The sequence below is a fragment of the Desmodus rotundus genome, chromosome 6, assembly GCF_022682495.2.
Source record: "Desmodus rotundus isolate HL8 chromosome 6, HLdesRot8A.1, whole genome shotgun sequence".
In the NCBI taxonomy this organism is placed as follows: Eukaryota; Metazoa; Chordata; class Mammalia; order Chiroptera; family Phyllostomidae; genus Desmodus; species Desmodus rotundus.
In genome coordinates this window covers 112437915-112457195 of record NC_071392.1, presented here as the reverse complement: position 1 = coordinate 112457195, position 19281 = coordinate 112437915, and the positions used below count along the sequence as shown (strand labels likewise).

Genomic DNA, 19281 nt, shown 5'->3' with positions numbered 1-19281 from the left:
GGGGCTAGGGGGTGGGTCCTCCAGGAGCCTGGCACCCCCCCAGGGAGGGCCATGTAAGGGGACAGAGAGTTGTCTGCCACATGGCCCAGGCAGGGACCACACACCCCAAACACCCTTCTGAGGAGCCCTGGGTCTGCGTGCCTGCAGCCCGCAGCCCACCCACCAGCCAGATGGGTGGGGTACTCACGTTCTCCAGGCAGGTGCTGTCCTTGTCTTTGTGCAGGTAATGCTGCTGCCAGAAGCGCAGCAGGTTGTGGAAGTTGTTGAGCAGGAAGCCAGGGTACTTCTTGCTATGCTCCATCCGCTGCAGCAGCCGCAGGTACAGGGGCAGCCTCTCTTTCCGTCGGGCTAGCATCAGGATCACCAGGCTGGTGTTGAGGCAGCTGACGTTCTCCTGCAAGGCCCCGGGCCGGCCGGCTCAGGTGTGTGCTGGCAGCCCCAGCAGCCCCTGGTGGACCTGGGTTGCCACTGGGCAGGGAGTGGGGGGGCCCAGGCCCAGACCCCGCAGGGCCCCAAGGCCACGCACTGAGCTGTCCCTGCATAAACCTGAGAGGACTGGGGCAAGGAATGATGCCAGTACTGCCAGCACCCTGCTCTGTGCACCTTTGCAGTCTGCGTCCCCACCCTCACTCCACCCTGATGAGATCATCATCCATCAACTGTGTAGTCAGAGTATGTCCTGTCTCCCAAATGGGCTCAGGAACTGCGTCTTCCAGAAGCTTCAATCCTGGGGCAGGACTGGGTGCCTAACTTGCATTCAGCACTAGTCTGTGGGCACCAGGCGGGAGTCTAGGCCTGTTTTGTTCATTTTGCATCCCCAGCCCAGGGCCTCGTCTCACTAAGTGTGTGTCAGATGAAGGAGGTACCAGTGTTACCCCATTTTAGGGAAGAAGGGCATGAAGCTCAGGACTTGACGGCTACACAGATGCGGGAGTGGGAGTGAGCCTCGGGCCCAGGCCCAAAGCCTGCACAGCAGGCGGGGCAGGCTGAGCACTGTACTGGGGGTCAGAACTCTGTGCCAACCCCGACTCCTCCCAGCCCGACTGTGCCTGCAAAGATCTGCTCCCCCCTCAGGTCCCATCTAACATGGGGCACTGACTCCTCATTGGAAAAAGTCCTCGAGGAGCTGGGAGATGGGTCCTGGGGAGACGCACTCCTAGGCTGAAAGTGGGAGAGAACGGCTCTGTCAAGCTCCAGGACAAGCTCTCTCCTCCCATCATGCGTCTGCAGGGCCTCGCACCTGCGTCAGCGTCTGCACGTGGATGATGTTGATGAGGCGGAAGAGGAAGGACATCTGCGTGGGCACCTGGGATATGTAGGCAAGCAGGCGGCACTCGGACAGGACCTCCGCAACTGGGGACAGACGGGCAGAGGTGTGAGCAGCAGGCTTGGAAGGTGGTCGGTGGCTCAGGCCCAGGGGCTGCCACCTAGGCCACTATTTAAGTCCCCCTTGGGATCTGACTCTGAGGCTGGGAGTCCCAACTGTCAGACAGCAAATGAAGAGGTTGGCTGCAGCAGAACAAATCTCCCCTGTTCTGCGATCCAGGCTGAGCCTGCCATCTCGCTAGAGCCCCCAGGGGAGCTCACCACTGGTCCCTGCAGTCGTGTCCAGGGACCAACCCTCTGCGAGGCCCACCCCAAGGCGTCACCACCTGGGTCCTCATCCCAGGCAACCCCAGTCCAGGGGAGGAAGAATGTTATTTACATTCTGCTGGCAACAACAGTTTTTCACCTTCATGAAAATGTTGCACGTGTTCATTAAAGGAAGCACGCACCACGGAGAAAAGTGAAAGCAGCAAAGAAAACCACCCAGAGAGCCACCACCTTGACCCCAGGGAGGCCACACCGGACGGATTTGTGTTGGTGTTCTGGCCTTGTCTCACCCTTCATGTCCACCTGGTTCTCAAACCGGTCCAGGGACAGAGTGACGCAGCGCACCAGCATGTTAGAGTCCACCAGCGAGCTGTTGACCTGCTTCAGGAATACCTGGAACTGAGTGAGACCAGGCTCAGACGGGAGGTGGCGGGCTCCTGCAGCGGCGGTCACCGCAGGGGCCACCGATCTACCCCTGCCCAGGTGTCCCCAAACAAAAGAGGCTCAGACAAGCTGACGGACCTGCCCTGTGCACCCACCAAGAAGCAGGCCCAGCAGCAGCTTAACCCAGATCTTTTGACGCCACATCCTGCGGTCTTTCCACTGAAGAATGCTGAGCTCCTCATTCTTACTTCACTGGTCAGAGCTGTGTTTCTGTCTCACACACCCCCTCGGAGCCTAACACACCAGTCCCAGTTCCACCGGTCTGGGGCCCATCATGGCACCCACCACGCTGCACCAGAGCCGTTTTCACAGCCCCCCTGCTCCCAGCTGTCACCTGCCCACAGCCGCTGGCACTTTCACACCCGGCACAGAGATGCTAATGAGTGCCTATTCAACACTGCCCACTGAATCCCCAGCATTCTCCAATTTAAAACCAGCACTGGAGACTGGTAAGGACAAGGGCTCCAAGATAACTTCTGGACAACACAGCACACCCCATGGAGCCCTGGGTTAGTCTTACCTTTGCATCAGTGTTGATGTATTTATTGAATCTCTTGAATGCATCAACATTGAATTTCATCAGCTCCCCCAAGAGGTCAAAGTAACTCTGGAGTACATCCCTCGACTTGCACTCGCTGTCCACAATGCAGTATAGGATGTGCTGGAGGTGGGAGACGACAGGGTGAAGGCCGGAAGTTGGCTGAGCCCTGGGGCCAACAGGCAGCTGTGGCTGCCACCCCCAGGCTACGATCTGCTAGCTGCCCGCTGCCACCTCCCACCAGGGCCTGGTATGTAGCACAGATCACATGACATCTGCTTTGGCAAGCATCTGGGTAGATGAAATCTGCTTCCCTGTCTAGGATCTCATCTGAGGATGCTGGTGGCTTCACGGGCGGGACCAGGCCTGAGACCTCACAGGAGCTGGAGGTGGGTTGGTGTATGTAGCCACGGCCCCTCTCGTCTGCCCAGGGCTCAGAGCTACAGCCTGTGACCTGCTCTGTGGGCATCGAGATGGCCAGGGCTCTCCAGCTTGCAGGCGAGGGAGGCGCCTACAGATGTAACACTGGCCACTGCCTGAGCACTGGAGGCCGCTCGAACGGATGAAGCAGGGGGTTTAAGGGCACAAGACACTTTCTGACCCCATGGCTAGTCTTTAAAAAGCATTTACACTACAATAAATGACTTTATCAAGAACAAAAAGCCAATTTAACTCCCTGATAAGGTTCTCTACAAGTTAAATTGTTTCCACTTTTCATTTTCCTAAAGGTACATTGGTATGGATCAATCGTGTTCATGTGAAGTGTACAATGATTCATGGGTTGGTTTCTTGTGTGTACATTATATATACATATATACATGTACATGTATACGTGTGTGTGTGTACGCATACACATACATATATATAAAAAGCCAATTATAGTTTTGGCCATTTTGCTTGCTTTTCCTGAAGGCCATTTTTCAATAAAGGGAAATAAACTTTTACTCAACGGCAAAATATCCTCAGGGTCAAAAGGCCTTGCTGGGTCACTCCGCAGACACTTCTGCTCCTCCGTGGCCACCCCCAGACCCTCCCATCACCCATGAAGCACCACAAGGAACCCACAGTTGGAAACTCGAGGCAAACACTAGGGCAACCTGCACTGCCATTTTAAGATAGATTCGGGGGCTCCTGCCCAGCTGTCTAGGTCTCAGGACAGGAAAGCAATGCACGGGGCTGGGGGAGAACGGGACACCCAACACCCTGGCCCCTCCAGGCCATTACCTCCAGAAGGCCTCGCTTCAGCAGGAACATCTGGTCTGCATAGGAGGTGGTCCCTCGGAGGAAACTCTCCACAGCCCGGGCTTGCCAAAACCTGCAACCCAAATGTTAACCCCTGGCCCAGGCGGCTAAGGCTGCGGTCTTCCGGCCCGTGTTCCATTCCCCAGGGGCTGGGGGATGTCTGCTGCCTTTCCTCTATTCGGTAGACATTTACAGAACATCTGCCAGGCATCAGGCCTCATACTAGGTTCTGGGGACACAGCAAGAGCCCCCAACTTCATGGAGCTGACAGCGTAGTGAGGAACTATGATTCCTCTTTGATTCTGTCTGGAAGGAGCTTGCGTCTCAGGGAAGGTATGACTCCCAGTGAGTAACATAAAAATGCACTCTGGGCTTTGTCCTTTCAGAAGGACAGGAAGGCATGGAAGACAGGGGCCAGGAATGCGTGAGGGAACCTGATGGGCATGTGTGGATGGGCCACTGGGCTTGCACCCGATGGGCTGCCCTAGAAAAGAGGTGGCCTAGGCTGACTGAGTGGCCCCCCAGTGGCAGAGCTGGGACCCTTAAGGGGGGTCCAGACAAGGCAGGCTGAACTGATAGCGGCACATTTGGGCACGGAGCCTCCTGGCAGCTCACATCCAGCCCTGGTGGAATGCCTCCCTCACCCTCTACTCCTGCCCACAGCCTTCAGGGCTCAGACCAGAAGCCACCCTGTCCATGCCCACCCCACCAGTCCCCAGGTGGGAAAGGGCTTTCCTTTGCTCCCCCAGCTCCTGGGGCAGGTCCTGGCTCTGTCTTTCCACACTGCATGGAATCGGGAATCTTTCCGCGCCTGTTTCCCACAACCCAGGGCACTCCCTGTGGGCAGGACTGGATCTGCTATTTCTCTTCCACTTTTTCAGCACCAGCACAGAATGGGTGCTTGGCCAATGGTCGGTCAATTCTTGAAATACACGGCTGGCCCACGGCAGAAGCTAATACACATATACCTGCTAAGTCAGCACAGAGGAGATGGCAGCTGAGCCCTGTTCTCCCTCATAGTAACCAGACGCTGGGTGAAGCTGCTGACTAAAGAAGGTATTTCTAACCACTGGAGACACACGTGGCTCCCGGACCCCTCAGGAGTGGCAAATGCCTGTCCCCAGACCTACCTGAAAGACGACTCGGCTGGCTCCTTCTTCATGACCTGCAGCAGACGAGTTAATAAGCCCCTCTTCCCATCGCACACCAAACTCCTGAAAAAAATTGATAGGGACACCGGCTTCCAGTCAAGATGGCAGCATAGGTTAGCATGGTACTCGCCAACCACATCAGAATTACAATCTACAGAACAACAATCGTTCAGATCCGCCCGAAATCTAGCTGAGAAGAAGTCCTACAACAAAGGATGTAAAAAAGAAGATACACTGGGACTGGTAGGAGGGTCGGAAACGTGGGATGAGCTGGTCCTACACTCAGGTGTGGCAGATAAAAATTCGGAGTGATATCTTGGCTGCAGAGGTCCCCCGTGAGGAGCGACAGGTCCCAGCTCCACACCAGGCCCCCAGCCCAGGGCTCCAGTGCCAGAAAGCGAAGTCCCCACAACCTCTGGCTGTGAAAACCAGGGGGACTGTGGCTGAGTGAGACAGAGGGCTCCTGCAGTCCCAGGCAGTGTCTCCTAAGGGGCCCAAACAGACTCACTGGGACTCAGTCCCTCTGTGCTCCAGTGCAGTGGCAGCCGCTCCAAGGGCTGGAGGGACAGCTTTCTCTCAGACAGAAGTGCTGGCGGAGGCCACTGCTCCTTTTCTGAGCCCTTCCTCCACAGAGCCAGCAGGCAGGCACCATGTTGGAGTCTCTGTGAACCTGGCGAACACTGTTCACCTCACGCTGATTCCGAGACTCCGCTGCACCCAACTTTTGGGTCACCCCAGCTCTTTCTAGTGGCTTTTTCTATACGAATGGCTTGTGTTGGCTCATGCTTCACACTTTCCTAAAATCTCTCAAACACACAGTGTCTGGCCTTGGTGTGGCTGGTACCTCTCGCTAAGTGGCCCCAGGCTTGGCATTAGCAGCAGGCGACCTTGGTGTGCAGCTTGGCCTTTCCTGGGCACCTCCAAGCAAGCCCAGCATAAGTAGCAGCCTTCTTCAGACTGCTTTGTAGTTCATGCTGGGAGGCCCCAGTCAGAACACAGGTGGCAGCTGACCCTGACCTTGGTAGGACACCCACGAGCCACTGTACCTGGTAGAGAGCTTCAGACCACATCAAAGTACCATTCAACTACCTTCACAAGCGACACACTGAAGGGGCAGATTCAGTGGGCACCAGAGCCCCACTGAAGTCAGTCCATTCCTTGATCTGTCACAGCCATTCCTTGCAGCTCATCAGCCTGGGGTAAACCTCTCCTATTGATGTGCCAACAGTAATCAAGGTTCAAGTACAACAGGAGGAGGGTCTACAAAGCCCACACAGGGGTCACACCTGGAGTGCCCAGTTCTGGTGAACGGGGAGGCTGTGCCACTGGACCCTACAGGACACTCACTACATTAGGCCCCGCTACCAAGCCCAGGAGACGTAGCAGCTCTACCTAATACACAGAACAAACACGGGGAGGCTGCCAAAGTGAATAGACAAAAAAACATGTCCCAAATAAAAGAACATAACGAAACTCCAGAAAAAAGAATTAAAGAAAATGGAGACAAGCAATCTACTCGATGCAGAGTTGAAAACACTGGTTATGAGGTGCTCAGTGAACTCAGCGAGAACGACAACAGCATAAAACACAGTCAGAAATGAAGGACACAGTAACTGAAACGAAGACTAATTTACAGGGAGTCAACAGTAGAGTTGATGAAGTCGAGAATCAAATCAGCGATTTAAGGAAGCAAAAACCACCTAATCAGAGCAGCAAGAAGAAAAAAGAAGAAAACACATGAGGACAGGGTAAGGAGCCTCGGGGACAACTGCAACCTTCACATCATGGGGGTGCTGGGAGGAAAAGAGAGCAAGAATCTGAAAACCTATTAGAAAAAACTACAGAAAACTTGTCTAAACTGGAAATAGACATCCAAGTCCAGGAAGCACAGAGTCCCAAACAAGATGAACACAAAGAGGCCCAACACCAAGACACATCATAATTAAAATGCAAATGGTTAAGGACAAAGAGAGAATCTTAAAAGCAGCAAGAGAAAAGCAGTTAAGTTACCTAAAAGGGAGCTTCCACAAGATTGTCCGCTGATTTCTCAACAGAAACTCTGCAGGCCAGAAGGGACTGGCAAGAAGTATTCAAAGCGATGAAAAGCAAGGCCCTACAACCAAGATTACTCTACCCGGCAAAGCTATCGTTTAAAGGACAGATAAAGAGCTTCCCAGACAAGAAAAAGCGAAAGGAGTTGATCACCACCAAAACAGTATTATATGAAATGTTGAAGTGTCTTCTTTAGGAAGAGGAAGAAAAAGATAAAAAATATAAACAATAAAATGGCAATAAATACGTATGTATCAACAACTGATTCTAAAAAACAAAATAAACGAACAAACAGAACGGAAACAGACACACAGATACTGAGAACATTTTGATGACTGCCAGGTGGAAGAGGGGCTTGGGGGGCTGGCTGAAAAAGGTGAAGGGATTAAGTACAAATTGATAGTTACAAAACAGTCATGGGGATGTAAAGTACAGCGTAAGGAGTATAATCAATAATGTTCTAATAACTATGTATGGTGTCATATGGGACAAGATTTATTGACACAATCACTTAGTAATTTATGTAACGTCAAATCACTGGGGTGCAGCCCGGGCTGGGTGGCTCAGCTGGCTGGAGTACCCTCCTATACGCCAGAAGGTTTTGGGTTTGATCCCTGGTCAGGACACATACTCGGGTTGCAGGTTTGATCTCCAGTCAGGGCATGTACGGGAGGCAACCAATCAATACTTGGCTCTCTCTCTCTCTCTCTCTCTCTCTCTGATACAAAATCAACATATGTTCTCAGGTGAGGATTTAAAAAAAAAATTGCTGAAGTGTATACCTGAAACTAACATAATATTGTTTGTCAACTTTAATTGAAAAATAAAAATGATTTAAAAAATGAAACCCACACCCAATATCTAATAACTAAAACATGCAAATGCAAGATTGAATGCTGAAAATAAACATTTTATACTTAGAAAAAAATAACAGACAGGGACATTGGCAGCAGACCTGAGAGGCTGACAGGGGCCTTTGGGCTGGTCTCTCTGCTGACTTTGGTGGGAGAAACACGGGGACGTTTCCAGGCCACCAGGATGCCCTCTTGCTCTGCCTGTGTCCAGGGCATCCCATGGCCCCCTTCATTCTTAGAACTGAACAGGCTAGTGCATTCGTACCCACTGGCAAGTGGTGAGAGGTCAGACACACACCCAGTCAGACAGGGCTCAGACCTACGGAGGGAGGCTATTTACACCAAAAGTGGGTTGGGAACAGGCCACGACAGAATTCACCAGATGGGGAAAAGTCTGTGCCAACAGTGGGGAGGGCAGGGAGCACCCTGGGCCCCTGGCTGAGCTCCTGCTGGCCTTGTACAAGTACCTGGGTCTCTGGGTCTCAGCTTCCTGGTCTAGGAAGCAAAGGCAGGAGACGAGAAAATGGCTCAGGCCATGTCATGGTGAAGAAAGGGGAGGCAGGCAGGGGCTCTGGGCCCTCAAGCTTTCTCTTCAAATAAGGCAGCTCTACTGCATCCACTATACACGAGGCTGATACTGTACAATTTCATCTGAACGAAGAGCTCTGATCCCTCAAAAAAAAAAAGCAAGTCGGGGAATTATGACCCCTGTTGCTGGACACAGCTCTCCCTGCCCTGACCCCATGGGCCTGTGCCCGCCTTGCCTGGTTCCAGGAGATGAGGCAAGCATAACCCCGTGAAAGGAGCTGCACTGAGGGTGAGGGGCCTTCCTCTGTCCTGCTCGGCTGCAAATGCCACCATGCCGGTGACAAGGATGTCAGCAAAGGTGAAAGACAAGAGGAGGGGGCCCAGCACATGTGACCTTTGGCAGGTGACCTCTCCCAGCCCCTGCTCCCCCATCCGTAAAGTGGGAGTGATGATGGCACTGCCCTCTCAGGGCTGCTGTGGGGTGGGGGGGCTCCAATGATATACTGCAGGCGGCGTTAAGGACAGTGTAGCTACATGTCAGTGAGAAAGGACAAGTGAGCACACCTGCGTGTACCCCATCTGTGTGCTCGGGGCACACGAGCAGCCAGGTGGGCTGTGGAGCAGAGCCGCACCCCGCCCATGCTCACCTGTCGGTGTTGAGGACAGCTTCCACCTCGGGGATGTTGGCCTTGAGAGAGATGGCACTGAGTTCGTTCAGCTCCTGGTTGTTGAGCAGCAGGTACTTGTTCCTGAAACGAATGGTTGCAGGGGGTTAAGGACAGGAACTGGGGCTGCCAGGTCAGCACTGGGCTCATCCCCTGCCCTTTTCTTGTGGAAAGGGGGAATCTGAGGACCCCCAGGGACCCTCCCCCAACACCTTGTACCCCCTGATCTGGCAGTTCAGGGGGCACCTATGGATCTCAGGCTATGGAGTCCCTTGCCCCTGCCGCCACTCCTCTGCCTGCCACATTCATTAGCAAGGCCCCTCTCCTTAGCATCTCAGGCCTTTCTTTTGCCACTGAGTATTCTATCTGATTTCTCTGAATACTCTATTTGATTTCTCAAAGGCACTTCCACCCAACATGTCCAAATGACACTCATTTTAAAGACATACCTCATTGCATTGAGCTTCACAGTTGTTGTGTTTTTAACAAACTGCAGGCAAGACCTCTACCAGCACAGAGACTATAACACCCTTTACTGCACCACGCATTCCCCTGGGTGGTCTGGAACCAAACCTGCCGCTGTGTCTCCGAGGCGTATCTGTACCTCTCACACCTGGCTCTATTCCAGCAGCCCCATCAGGAGACCTGAGTCAGCTGTGACACGCACCACTTCACCCTGCATGTCCAGGCCTGTCATCACCGAGTCAGGTGGACAGAGCCAACTTCCTGAATCGTCTCCCCACAGAAATCGATTCCACACACAGCACTCAGAGTGATATTCATGGGAGTTCAATCATGTCAATCACCTGCTAAAAATGCTCCCACAGCTTAGCACTGCTTCAGCATGTATAAACTCCAAGTCCATGAGTGTGACCCACGAGGTCTGTGGACCATCCACCAATCACCTTTCTCGGCCTCTCCCTGGGCCAACCCCCCTCATTCGCATCATCAGCCACCCCAGCCTTCCGGAGCCCACCACACTCCCTCCCGCAGAGGCCTCTGCACACACCACGGCTTCCAGTGAGAACACGCAGCCCCTCACTCTTTCTCCTCACCCCATTTACTACCTCGACCCTTCGGGTCTCAGCTGACTGACTTCTGCAGGAAGGCATTCCCGACCACCCTCCACCAGGTCAGGACCCCTTGTCAAATGCCCTCTCACAGAGCCGTGATCCTTCCCTCTTCAGTACCGTCTCCACTGTCACTGTACATTCAATGGTGCCGTCCCTTTGGGGACAGGGCCATAGCTGCTCTCATGCAACACTGTCTCCCAGAGCCTAGCACAGTGCCTGGCATACACAGGTGCTCAGACTTGAGTCTGATGAAAGTTAGGAACCCACTTCCTCAGAATGAAAAAGGACATGTTCAGAACACACTGGAGCCATTTTTTAGAGGTTCGCACACTCCCTGGAGGCTCCCTAACGCCTCCAGACAGAGACGCTCTCACAGAGGACGGTGGATGCGATTTCCAGAGAGGTTGCAAAGTGGAGGGAGGCCCTGGGGCCACATTTGCCTTCAGGCACGTTCTGTTAGCTAATACAATGTTTCAAAAGAACTTAAACTAACATTTAAAAAGCCAGACCTTTCACATTAATCTTTCTAGCTTTCCCTGGGGTAAAAACTCAGAAACTGTTCCACAGTGGGCCGAGTTTCCAGTACCCCAGCAGTGGGCAGGGGTACTTCTGCTCACCAAGGTCCCCACCCCACTGGCTCCCCATTGCCATGGCCAGGGGCTGGCTGCCAGTCACTCTCCCTGCACTGTTTTCCTTATGGAAGAGACTCCCTCTCCTGAAAAAGAAATGAGGGCAGAGCACGCCTCAATAAGTAAGTAAATAAGCAAGCACATCATCTAGTGCAGGTGGAAATACTCCATCTGTTCAATATACACATACTCAGCCCACTCTGCTCTCTGGATTTCCTGCCAGCCCCTGTGAACAGGCAGACTGCCCACGCCTGGTTCAAAGGGACAGACATGTGAGGGATGTACTGACTCCAAGGGTAGTAAGGGCCTAACAACTTCCGCCCTCACTTCCTAGGGTGGCTGTGAGGGCTGCGGGAAAGCTCGGGGTAGTGCCTGGCATAGAGGAAGGGCTGGACAAACGGCAGCTCTTATTAACAGTATCAAGGAAGTACAGCCGCACGTGGGGATCCTCCTCCTGGGCTGAGGTGAGCGATGGGACGAGGAGAGGACAGAAGACAGAGCAACGACTCTCCTTTCAGGGACAGCTTGTACTTACTCGTGGTGGTCGCTGAAACTCTGGAGAAGCCTCAAAAACTGAATCTTCAAGGTGATGTCCTAAAACACACGTGCACCTTGATGTTAAAAACAGTCACAGCATTCCAAAAAAACGGGCAGCATTCCATGCCTGTGAGTGCCGGGCATGTCACTCTGCTCCTCTGAGCCCATCCTCACACACAGCAAGGACTTTTCGTTAGTCAGAGAACCCTTTGCTGACTTCCACGTTGGGCCAACCGCAGACTGAGCTAAGGTGGACTCTTCCTGCTAAAAACACACCAACCTACTGGATTAAAAATTAACTGAAATTCTTTTAAACGTGAGGCTAAGTTCATAAGGAAGAAAGGAAAACCCACAGCACTCGGAAACAAAGGAAAGACTGAGCTCAGGGCGCTGAGCACGAGCGCTGCCAGTGGAAAAGGGAAGGCAGACTTGCTCAGGCCAGGGCTGGGATTTTAGTGCCCTGCAGGGGCCAGACAGAACTGCAGGCCGGGCCGTATAAAACCTGGGTCGTGTTTACGTTTGGTGAAAGAAAGGTTAGAAAACCCCCACCTACCAGCCCAGAGAGCTGGCAAAGAAGCCTGTCTCTGCCAGGGTGCTGCTGAAGGAGAGCCCCGGGAGAAGCAGGACCCTGGGCTTGTGTACCAGAGCCATGGGGCCAAGACACTCAACATGAAACCTGCCCTGGGACGCAGCAGCCCCAGAAGTAGCTGGCAGACGAAAGCAAGGTGCTCTGTAGAAACAGAAACTTCCAGGGCCCAGGCTACACAGGTACTCCCAGGGAAAACAAGCCCCCTAAAGGTGACCTCTCCATAACACTGCAGAACACAAGGCAAAGCTCCACCCTAAGATGAGTCTGAAGACTCAAACACAAGTATCAGAACCCTAAGAGTAATCCAAAAGAGACCCCCAAAAAGTGTGTTACAAATGATTAAAAAGAGAGAAAATGCAACAGAACAAAACATTAACATACTTTGAATAAACAAACACCAAGTAGTTTTTGACAAAGAGCCAGATGGCATGTCTAGAAACACAGACACATTCGCTTGAAGTTAAAACCGTGAATGGATGGGCTGGAAGGCAAATGCGACACGGCTAGAGAGAAAAATGGTAAACTGGGAGACAAGGCACTGAGGAGAGTCCTCAGCATGCAGCACAGAGACCAGAAGGACCCATGGCAGTAGGCCCTAACAGTCTGTGGCACTTAAGGTCCCAGAGCACTTTCCCTCTCATGCTGGTGGCCCAGCCTCCATGTGGCCTGTGAGGCTAGGAGGCAAGGAAGTGTGACCTTCCTTTTGCAATAAACAGAGGCTCAGAGATTCAGTGACTCGTTCAGGCTCTTCCAGCTAGCTGAGTGGCACAACAGGCCCCCCGACTCCCAGTTGATAGCTCTCTCTAGGGCTCTGTGATGGAGACAAGAGAGAGGAGGGCCCTTCACCCCTTAAAAATAAAGCATTTGAAAAACTTTTCTGGATGTAGAACATTGGTGGTATGTGGTTCTCAATGGCAAAACTATCAGTGGATATAATTACAGTGCAGCAGAGCACAGCAGGAGGAAATCCTTGCAGTTAGAGAATGAACGGGTGGCCCTGCCTGGAGGGAAGTGAGCCCCATCTCTGAGACATACAAAGGGAAGCTGGCTGGACGCCCCCAAAGAGGGCCTCTCCTGCACAGGTGGAGGGGTGGGGTCAGATCTGTCCCCAAGGTGACTTCCAATTATAGAATTCATAGGTTATGACTTCCAGTTTCTGCTCTACTCTCAAAGACTGAGATTTCAAAGGGCCATGAGCAGGTCTTGAAACAACTACTGCTGGCAAGTAAAGCCCATTTGTCCCTGGGGTCCCTTGCTCACCGGGCTACAGTCGCAGTTCTGGTTGTGACCGTGGAGGACAAGGGCAGATGCTGAATGCTTCCTCCAAATCAGCTTGTCGAACAAATTATTAAGCCCGGGGATCAGCTTGAACTCTGCAATCATTCTGTGAACCTGGATGGGGCAGGAGGGCAAAAGCATTTTAAGACTAATGTGAGAAAGAGATCTCACAAAGCCTCGTGCTGGTACAACAACAGTTTCAGGACAAAGAAAGCGACAGTCAATAGGGAGTGCAGAGGTTGACAGGAAACACCCACACGTTCCCTGCCCCCACCACACACAAAGTTAAAAGTACTACATACTTTTTTTTTTTAAAGATTTTATTTATTCATTTTTAGAGAGGGGGAAGAGAAGAAGAGAAATATCAATGCGTGGTTGCCTCTCACACGCCCCATACTGGGGACCTGGCCCACAACCCAGGCTTGTGCCCTGACTGGGAATCGAACTGGCGACCGTTTGGTCCGCAGCCCGCACTCAATCCACTGAGCTACACCAGCCAGGGGAGTACTACATACTTTTTAACTCTGCTCATCAACCCTCACAATATCCCAGGGGTCACACCGTGCAACAGGTCCTCTTTTAAGACCCTGAGTTTTAGATTCAGATGGCCCTGGGTTTGTCTCAACTCTGCACATTCAAACTTTGTAACCTTAAGCAAGTCCCTTAACCTTTCTAATTTGTTCCCTGCTTTTGCATATCATTAAAATAAAAATGCCCCCCGTGCTTCATAGTAGGATTTCAATTGGAGGCAAGATAAATATATAATAAAATGAAACTCTAAAGATCCTATAAAAATCTATGCAAAGGCTTAAAAAAAAAATCAGAGTGAAAAAGACTTTCTAAAGTATTATACTAAACCTAGAAGCCAAAAAAGAAGATGTTGAATTCAACCACATAAACCTTTTAAAATTCTGCATGGCAAAACTCACAATAAGCAAAGTCCTAAGTTAAATATAACCACTGGGACCATCCTGACAGTCCTGTGTCACACAAAGGCAGAAGCTGACTTCCTCTATAAGGAATCCTACAGCTCTCTTAAAACAAAAGACCAAGCCTACAGAAAAAAATGGGTGAAGGATACAAACAGCAAAGTATAAAAGGTTCTTCAATATATGCAAAGTGCTCAGCCTCACTTACAATATTAGGAGAAATTCAAATCACAACTAACTTTTTACTTTCTCAGACTGGCAAAGGAGAAGTTTCCTAACACTGCGTTGGTGAGTGGGGTCTCAGGCAAGCCCCACAGTGCCGGGGGTGGGGGTACCAGTGCCAGGGGAGAGTGAGGACAGCATGCAGCACCTCTAAAAATGACAAGTGCGTACTCCCTGTGACCGGCAATTCCACTTTTAGGAACTTATTCCCAGGCAGATCCATATGTTAATAAGTACTAACTGGCACAGGTATAAAGTTACTCAGGGCAGCACTAGTTACAACACCAAGAACACAGCCCTAGCCTATACTTCCATCAGTGGGGAACAGCCGCCTAAACTGGCGTGTCCATGCAGTGGGGCACACAGCAACAGCGGAAAAGAATCAAGGTCTCTTCCGTGTAGTGAACTGAACGCTCACCAAGATGTGACATAATAAAGCGAGTGTGTGCATGCTATATTACTGATCATGTTTTAAAAGATGAGAGGAATACATTGTGTATAAATACACAGGGAATATATGTACATGTTAATAACTGATGAAATTACATGTTTGTGGAAGAACCAGAATGTTCAGGATCAGAGAGGAGGAAGGCCTCACTGATACACATTTTAATACAAACTACCTTTTAACAGAGAACTACATGAGTTATTTCCCTACTAAAACTAATGATTCACGTAACGTAACATGAAGTTTTTACTACCTCTTCTCAGGACTGTCGTGTAAACAAAGTCGGAAAATGTATGTAAGTACCTGACACGGCACCAGGGCTCATTCATTCCCGTCTTACAAGGGGAGGGGAAGTTCGGCAGAACCTGGGCAAGGCAGTGGCAAAGATGTCGCCCTAACGCAGGTGTCCTAACGCTAAAGCCTGCCCCTTCCCAGCCCAGCACGGCATGCGCTTACCGTGGGAGACTAGAATTTGACAAACTCTGTGACTCTGGGCAATTTTCTTCTCTGCGCTTGAGTCCCTTGATGGGAAATGAACTGCCGAAAGGACTCAATGAGGTATGCAGGGGAAGCTCAGGGCCTGACTTACAGGACGTGCTAAGAAAAAAGTCTGCTACACTGATTACATTCATTAGCATCAGAGGGATGGAGTTTATGAATGTGGGGAGCGATTCTGTCTAGTGATTTCAATTTAGCCAAGATTGGTCCAGACTTGGCCCAAATGCGCAATAAGGCCACTCTTGGAGAGCCTTAGGCCTGGCCAGAGAAACGCTTCCCCTTGCTACCCTGGTCTAGGTGGGATCTGTGAATCCATGTGCCCAGAGTGCCTGGCACACAGTAGGAACTCCGGAAACACCGACTGTGCCAACGAGGATGAGCCAGCATGGCACTGGTTCTCAAGGGGCAGGATTCCCAGGCCCACTGATGGCCCCACCCAGGAAGCGGCGGTATAGTCATAGTTTCACTAAAGACCATTCAAATATGGATAAGTGCGAAAGTGCCTCAAAAAAGTAAAAGCACTCAGCACACGTAAGCCATTATGACTATTATATTTAAAAACAAATATATTCCATGTTGAAGGAAGGAGTCCCAATGCTATGGATGTCAGGGTGAGATCTCACCCAGTGAGATCCTGGTTTGTTGTTGTTTAAGATTTTATTTACTTTTTTAGAGAGGGGAAGGGAGAGGGAGAGAAAAGGAGAGAAACATCAATGTGTAGTTGCCTCTTGCACGCCCTCTACTGAGGACCTGACCAGGAACCCAGGCATGTGCCCTGCCTGGGAATCGAGCTGGTAAACCCTTTAATTTGTAGGCTGGTACTCAACCACTGAGCCACACCAGCCAGGGCAAGAGACCCTGCTCTTTAAATAACAACCATATGCTGATAACTCCCAAAGTGATACCTCTGATCCTGACCGCTCCACTAACTCCAGGTGTAGGTAATTCAGGGCTGATTCTAATAGACACCTCAGACCTAACTTGTTCAAACTGAACTCACCTTCTTCCCTAGGCTGCCCCTCCACTCCTTACCCTCCTTAACCATCTCAGTAAATGGCAAATCCATCCCCCCCCTTCACTTAGGTCAAAAACCTAACAAGGAATTAAGGAAGTCATTCTCAACTCTTTCTCCAGCAGCAAACCCTACACATTCTACCTTCAAAACAGATCCAGAACGCAAGCATTTCTCACCGCTCCCACCAACAACAGGAGGTCCTAGCTACTGTCATCTCTTTCACACGGCAGCCACAGGGAAGGCTTCCCGTTTCACTCAGAGTAAATGCCAAAGTCCTGAACATGGCCTATGGAAGCCCCATGCAGTATGCACCATCTTGTTCAAGGGAGAGAAGTAGCCCTCTCCTGCTAGCCACACAGTTCTCCTAGGGATGGAACTAGGCATGGGGAGGGGGTGAGTTAAGGGGAGGGGTGGTGATTCAGACACTGGACTGTTACAACCGCTCTGTGTGAGATAGGTTCCTGCAACCCTGCAGCCCTCCTCTCCTCCTTCTTTTCAGTCCACATCGCACACCCCCACTGACACCCCAGCTTCCTTACTGGTCTCCCAACCCACCAGGCATGCTCCCACGTCAGGGGCTTGCTCCCTCTACCTGATAGGCTGCCACAGGGGTCGGCATGCCTGGTTCCCTCACTTTCCTCAGGACACAGCCATGCCAGACGTCCCCCTTTGCAGGGAGTTTTTCCCTATTTATCCCACTGAATATTGCTCCTCCCTTATAAAGTAGGGATCATCGCACCTATCTCACACAGAGCTGCTGTAACAGTCCAGTGTCTGAATCAAAAAAGGTGCTTAAGGACCATTAAGCTCCCAGCCTCCCCTCCCCACGCCTAGTTCCATCCCTAGGAGAATTACGTAGCTAGCAGGAGAGGGCTACTTCTCTCCTTTGAAGACGATGACGCTGACTTCCAAAGGCCTCTTTCTCCCTCTGTAGGCTATAGGCCCTTGCTCCTCCCTCCTGGAACTACCTGAAGGCTCAGGGAACCCCGGCACACCTGGAGTTCCCCCAGTAGCTGTCTAGTTTTCATAACTTTACATGGGGTTGGGTGCTGGTCCACCCCCCCCAGGCCCTCATCAGACCAGCTACTCCACCCGTGCATCTACAGAGCAGGCATCTCGCCAGTAACTGACCCTTTATTCTTCATGTTAACAAGGTCAAGTAACATGGTTAAGTTGCCTGCTCTGCCCTGGGCACCAATGCTTTGCCTACAGATGCTGCCCACAGCAAAGTACAGTAGAAAGACTGAGCTCTGAAATCAGACTGGTTTCCTTATGTGTAAAACAGAGAAAAGGAAAACCTCCCCAACACTTTGCTGGCTCCTTCTGAGAGGCAGCCTGGAGGAGTGCTTGGCACACCACAACACACACCCAGGAAGCACTCGCTCCAGACTCCCTGTTCTGAGATGTGGGGGCGAGGCGCACCTGGTTTCGCTGACGCCCCATCAGCAGCACGCAGAGGACATAGAGCACTTCCAGTTTGTACATGATCTCGTGCATAATCTTCATTGACTGAGGCAGCTGGGTCCTAGTCGAAGTGTGAGGCAGGCCACTGTCCTCAGAAGCCCCTGCAGGAGGGAAGACAATGGAGGCTGAGACAGCCACCAGGAGAGAGGGTTGAGTCACTGCTTGCGAGGAAGCATGTTTCTGCCCCTCCAACCTGCCCCGAATAGACTTGAGGTTGAAGGGCCGTTAGACTAGGCCCCGAGTCCCTGACAGACTCTGAAAGGCACAATACTCCCTCCAGGGGCCAGGCAAGCTTAGAAACTTAGAAAAATTGACTCTGTAGTTTTAGCTCATCAATGCTAACATACACTGAAAATATTCTGCCACAGCCAAGGCAGTAACGTGATCCATCCCTTTTCCCATGTTCTTTTCTCATGCCACCATCTGACAGCTCCTCCCCGCCCCGCCCTCCCTGGAAAGTGCCCAGACTAGTGTCTAGCAGCAAACTGTGTCAAACTCTCTTCAGGTCACGAATGACCCTCTGAGTTCTTGGTCCCTCTGCCTAGATTCCACAAGGGGGCACTGCTCAAAGACCGGGAGGAGTCCTTTTTGAAGACTTTTTCACGTTGTTTTTCGAAGAACCTTCTAAACTTTTCTAAGTTTCAACTTCCTAAGGCAGACTAGGCATCACAATTGCTACTACTGATGCAGATAAACATATTATCTACTGGCGGATTTTCCTTTTACCCAATTTCATCGTCAGTAACAACTGCAGCAGCTAACAGTGACGGGACATTTGGCAGGTGCCAGGCACTGTATCCGGGCTTTAGTGAACCATCTCATTTATCCTTTTACCGAATTAACAGAAAGTCTCCATGGGTCATGCAGGCCACAGAGGAGTGTCGTGTTCAGAAGGCAGCACAGCAGAGTGGTGGAGACTGAGGGCTCTGGAATTACAACTTGCAGGCTGGCAAGTAACCGCCACACTAGGCAACGGACTGCTCTGTACACTGGCAATGACAGCAGTGGCCCAGTGGGTGGCTGGGGTTACTACGAGGGCTGAATGAGAACACAGGAAAAGCCCAGCACCTGATCCTTGGGAAGACTCACTCTTAGGTCCCTATCATTTTCAAAGGTCACTGCTCAGAGTCAGGAAACCTTAGGAGTTACGTCCCCTCAGTGCCCCTCATTTTACAAATGAAAAGGCGAGTCAGTACTATCGAGGCACTTTCACGATCCTATTGGAAGTGCTGTCCCAGAGGCTTTTTACAAAGGCCGGGAAAACTCATGGTGCAGAGCAGTGGTTATCACATACATCCAGGAAAGGAGCATGCACGGTGATTTCTGCATGCTGGTTATCAGATACAAGAAGCTAACTTATTCCACCCTGCAGACTGGAACTAGTTTTTCTAGCCATGTTGCGTCACTAATACAAAATCACACCTCTGGAAGAATACCAGTTGCTGGATGAAGGATGACTGTGAGGTGCTGAAAGAGTAGTTAAGGCCAGACTACAAGGCCCGACTGCTGAGTGTGAACCCGAGCTCTACCAT

At 51.4% G+C, this 19281-nt stretch overlaps 1 protein-coding gene across 2 annotated transcripts in view; it reads right to left on the bottom strand.

The window, feature by feature from the left end:
• The window catches only part of TRPC4AP (transient receptor potential cation channel subfamily C member 4 associated protein), a 75191-nt gene that overhangs the window by 945 nt on the left and 54965 nt on the right, over positions 1-19281 (bottom strand). Inside the window, exons 9-18 of one of the 2 annotated variants that reach the window (XM_053926164.1) lie at positions 17708-17850; positions 13156-13287; positions 11305-11363; positions 9050-9151; positions 4948-5031; positions 3800-3890; positions 2558-2698; positions 1884-1992; positions 1241-1353; positions 188-394 (exon numbers count right to left, since the gene is read on the bottom strand). In XM_053926164.1, coding sequence (XP_053782139.1) covers positions 188-394; positions 1241-1353; positions 1884-1992; positions 2558-2698; positions 3800-3890; positions 4948-5031; positions 9050-9151; positions 11305-11363; positions 13156-13287; positions 17708-17850 — 1181 coding nt within the window. Of the gene's footprint in view, positions 1-187; positions 395-1240; positions 1354-1883; positions 1993-2557; positions 2699-3799; positions 3891-4947; positions 5032-9049; positions 9152-11304; positions 11364-13155; positions 13288-17707; positions 17875-19281 lie in introns of both variants that reach the window. The other variant, XM_053926163.2, reaches the window with a different exon arrangement.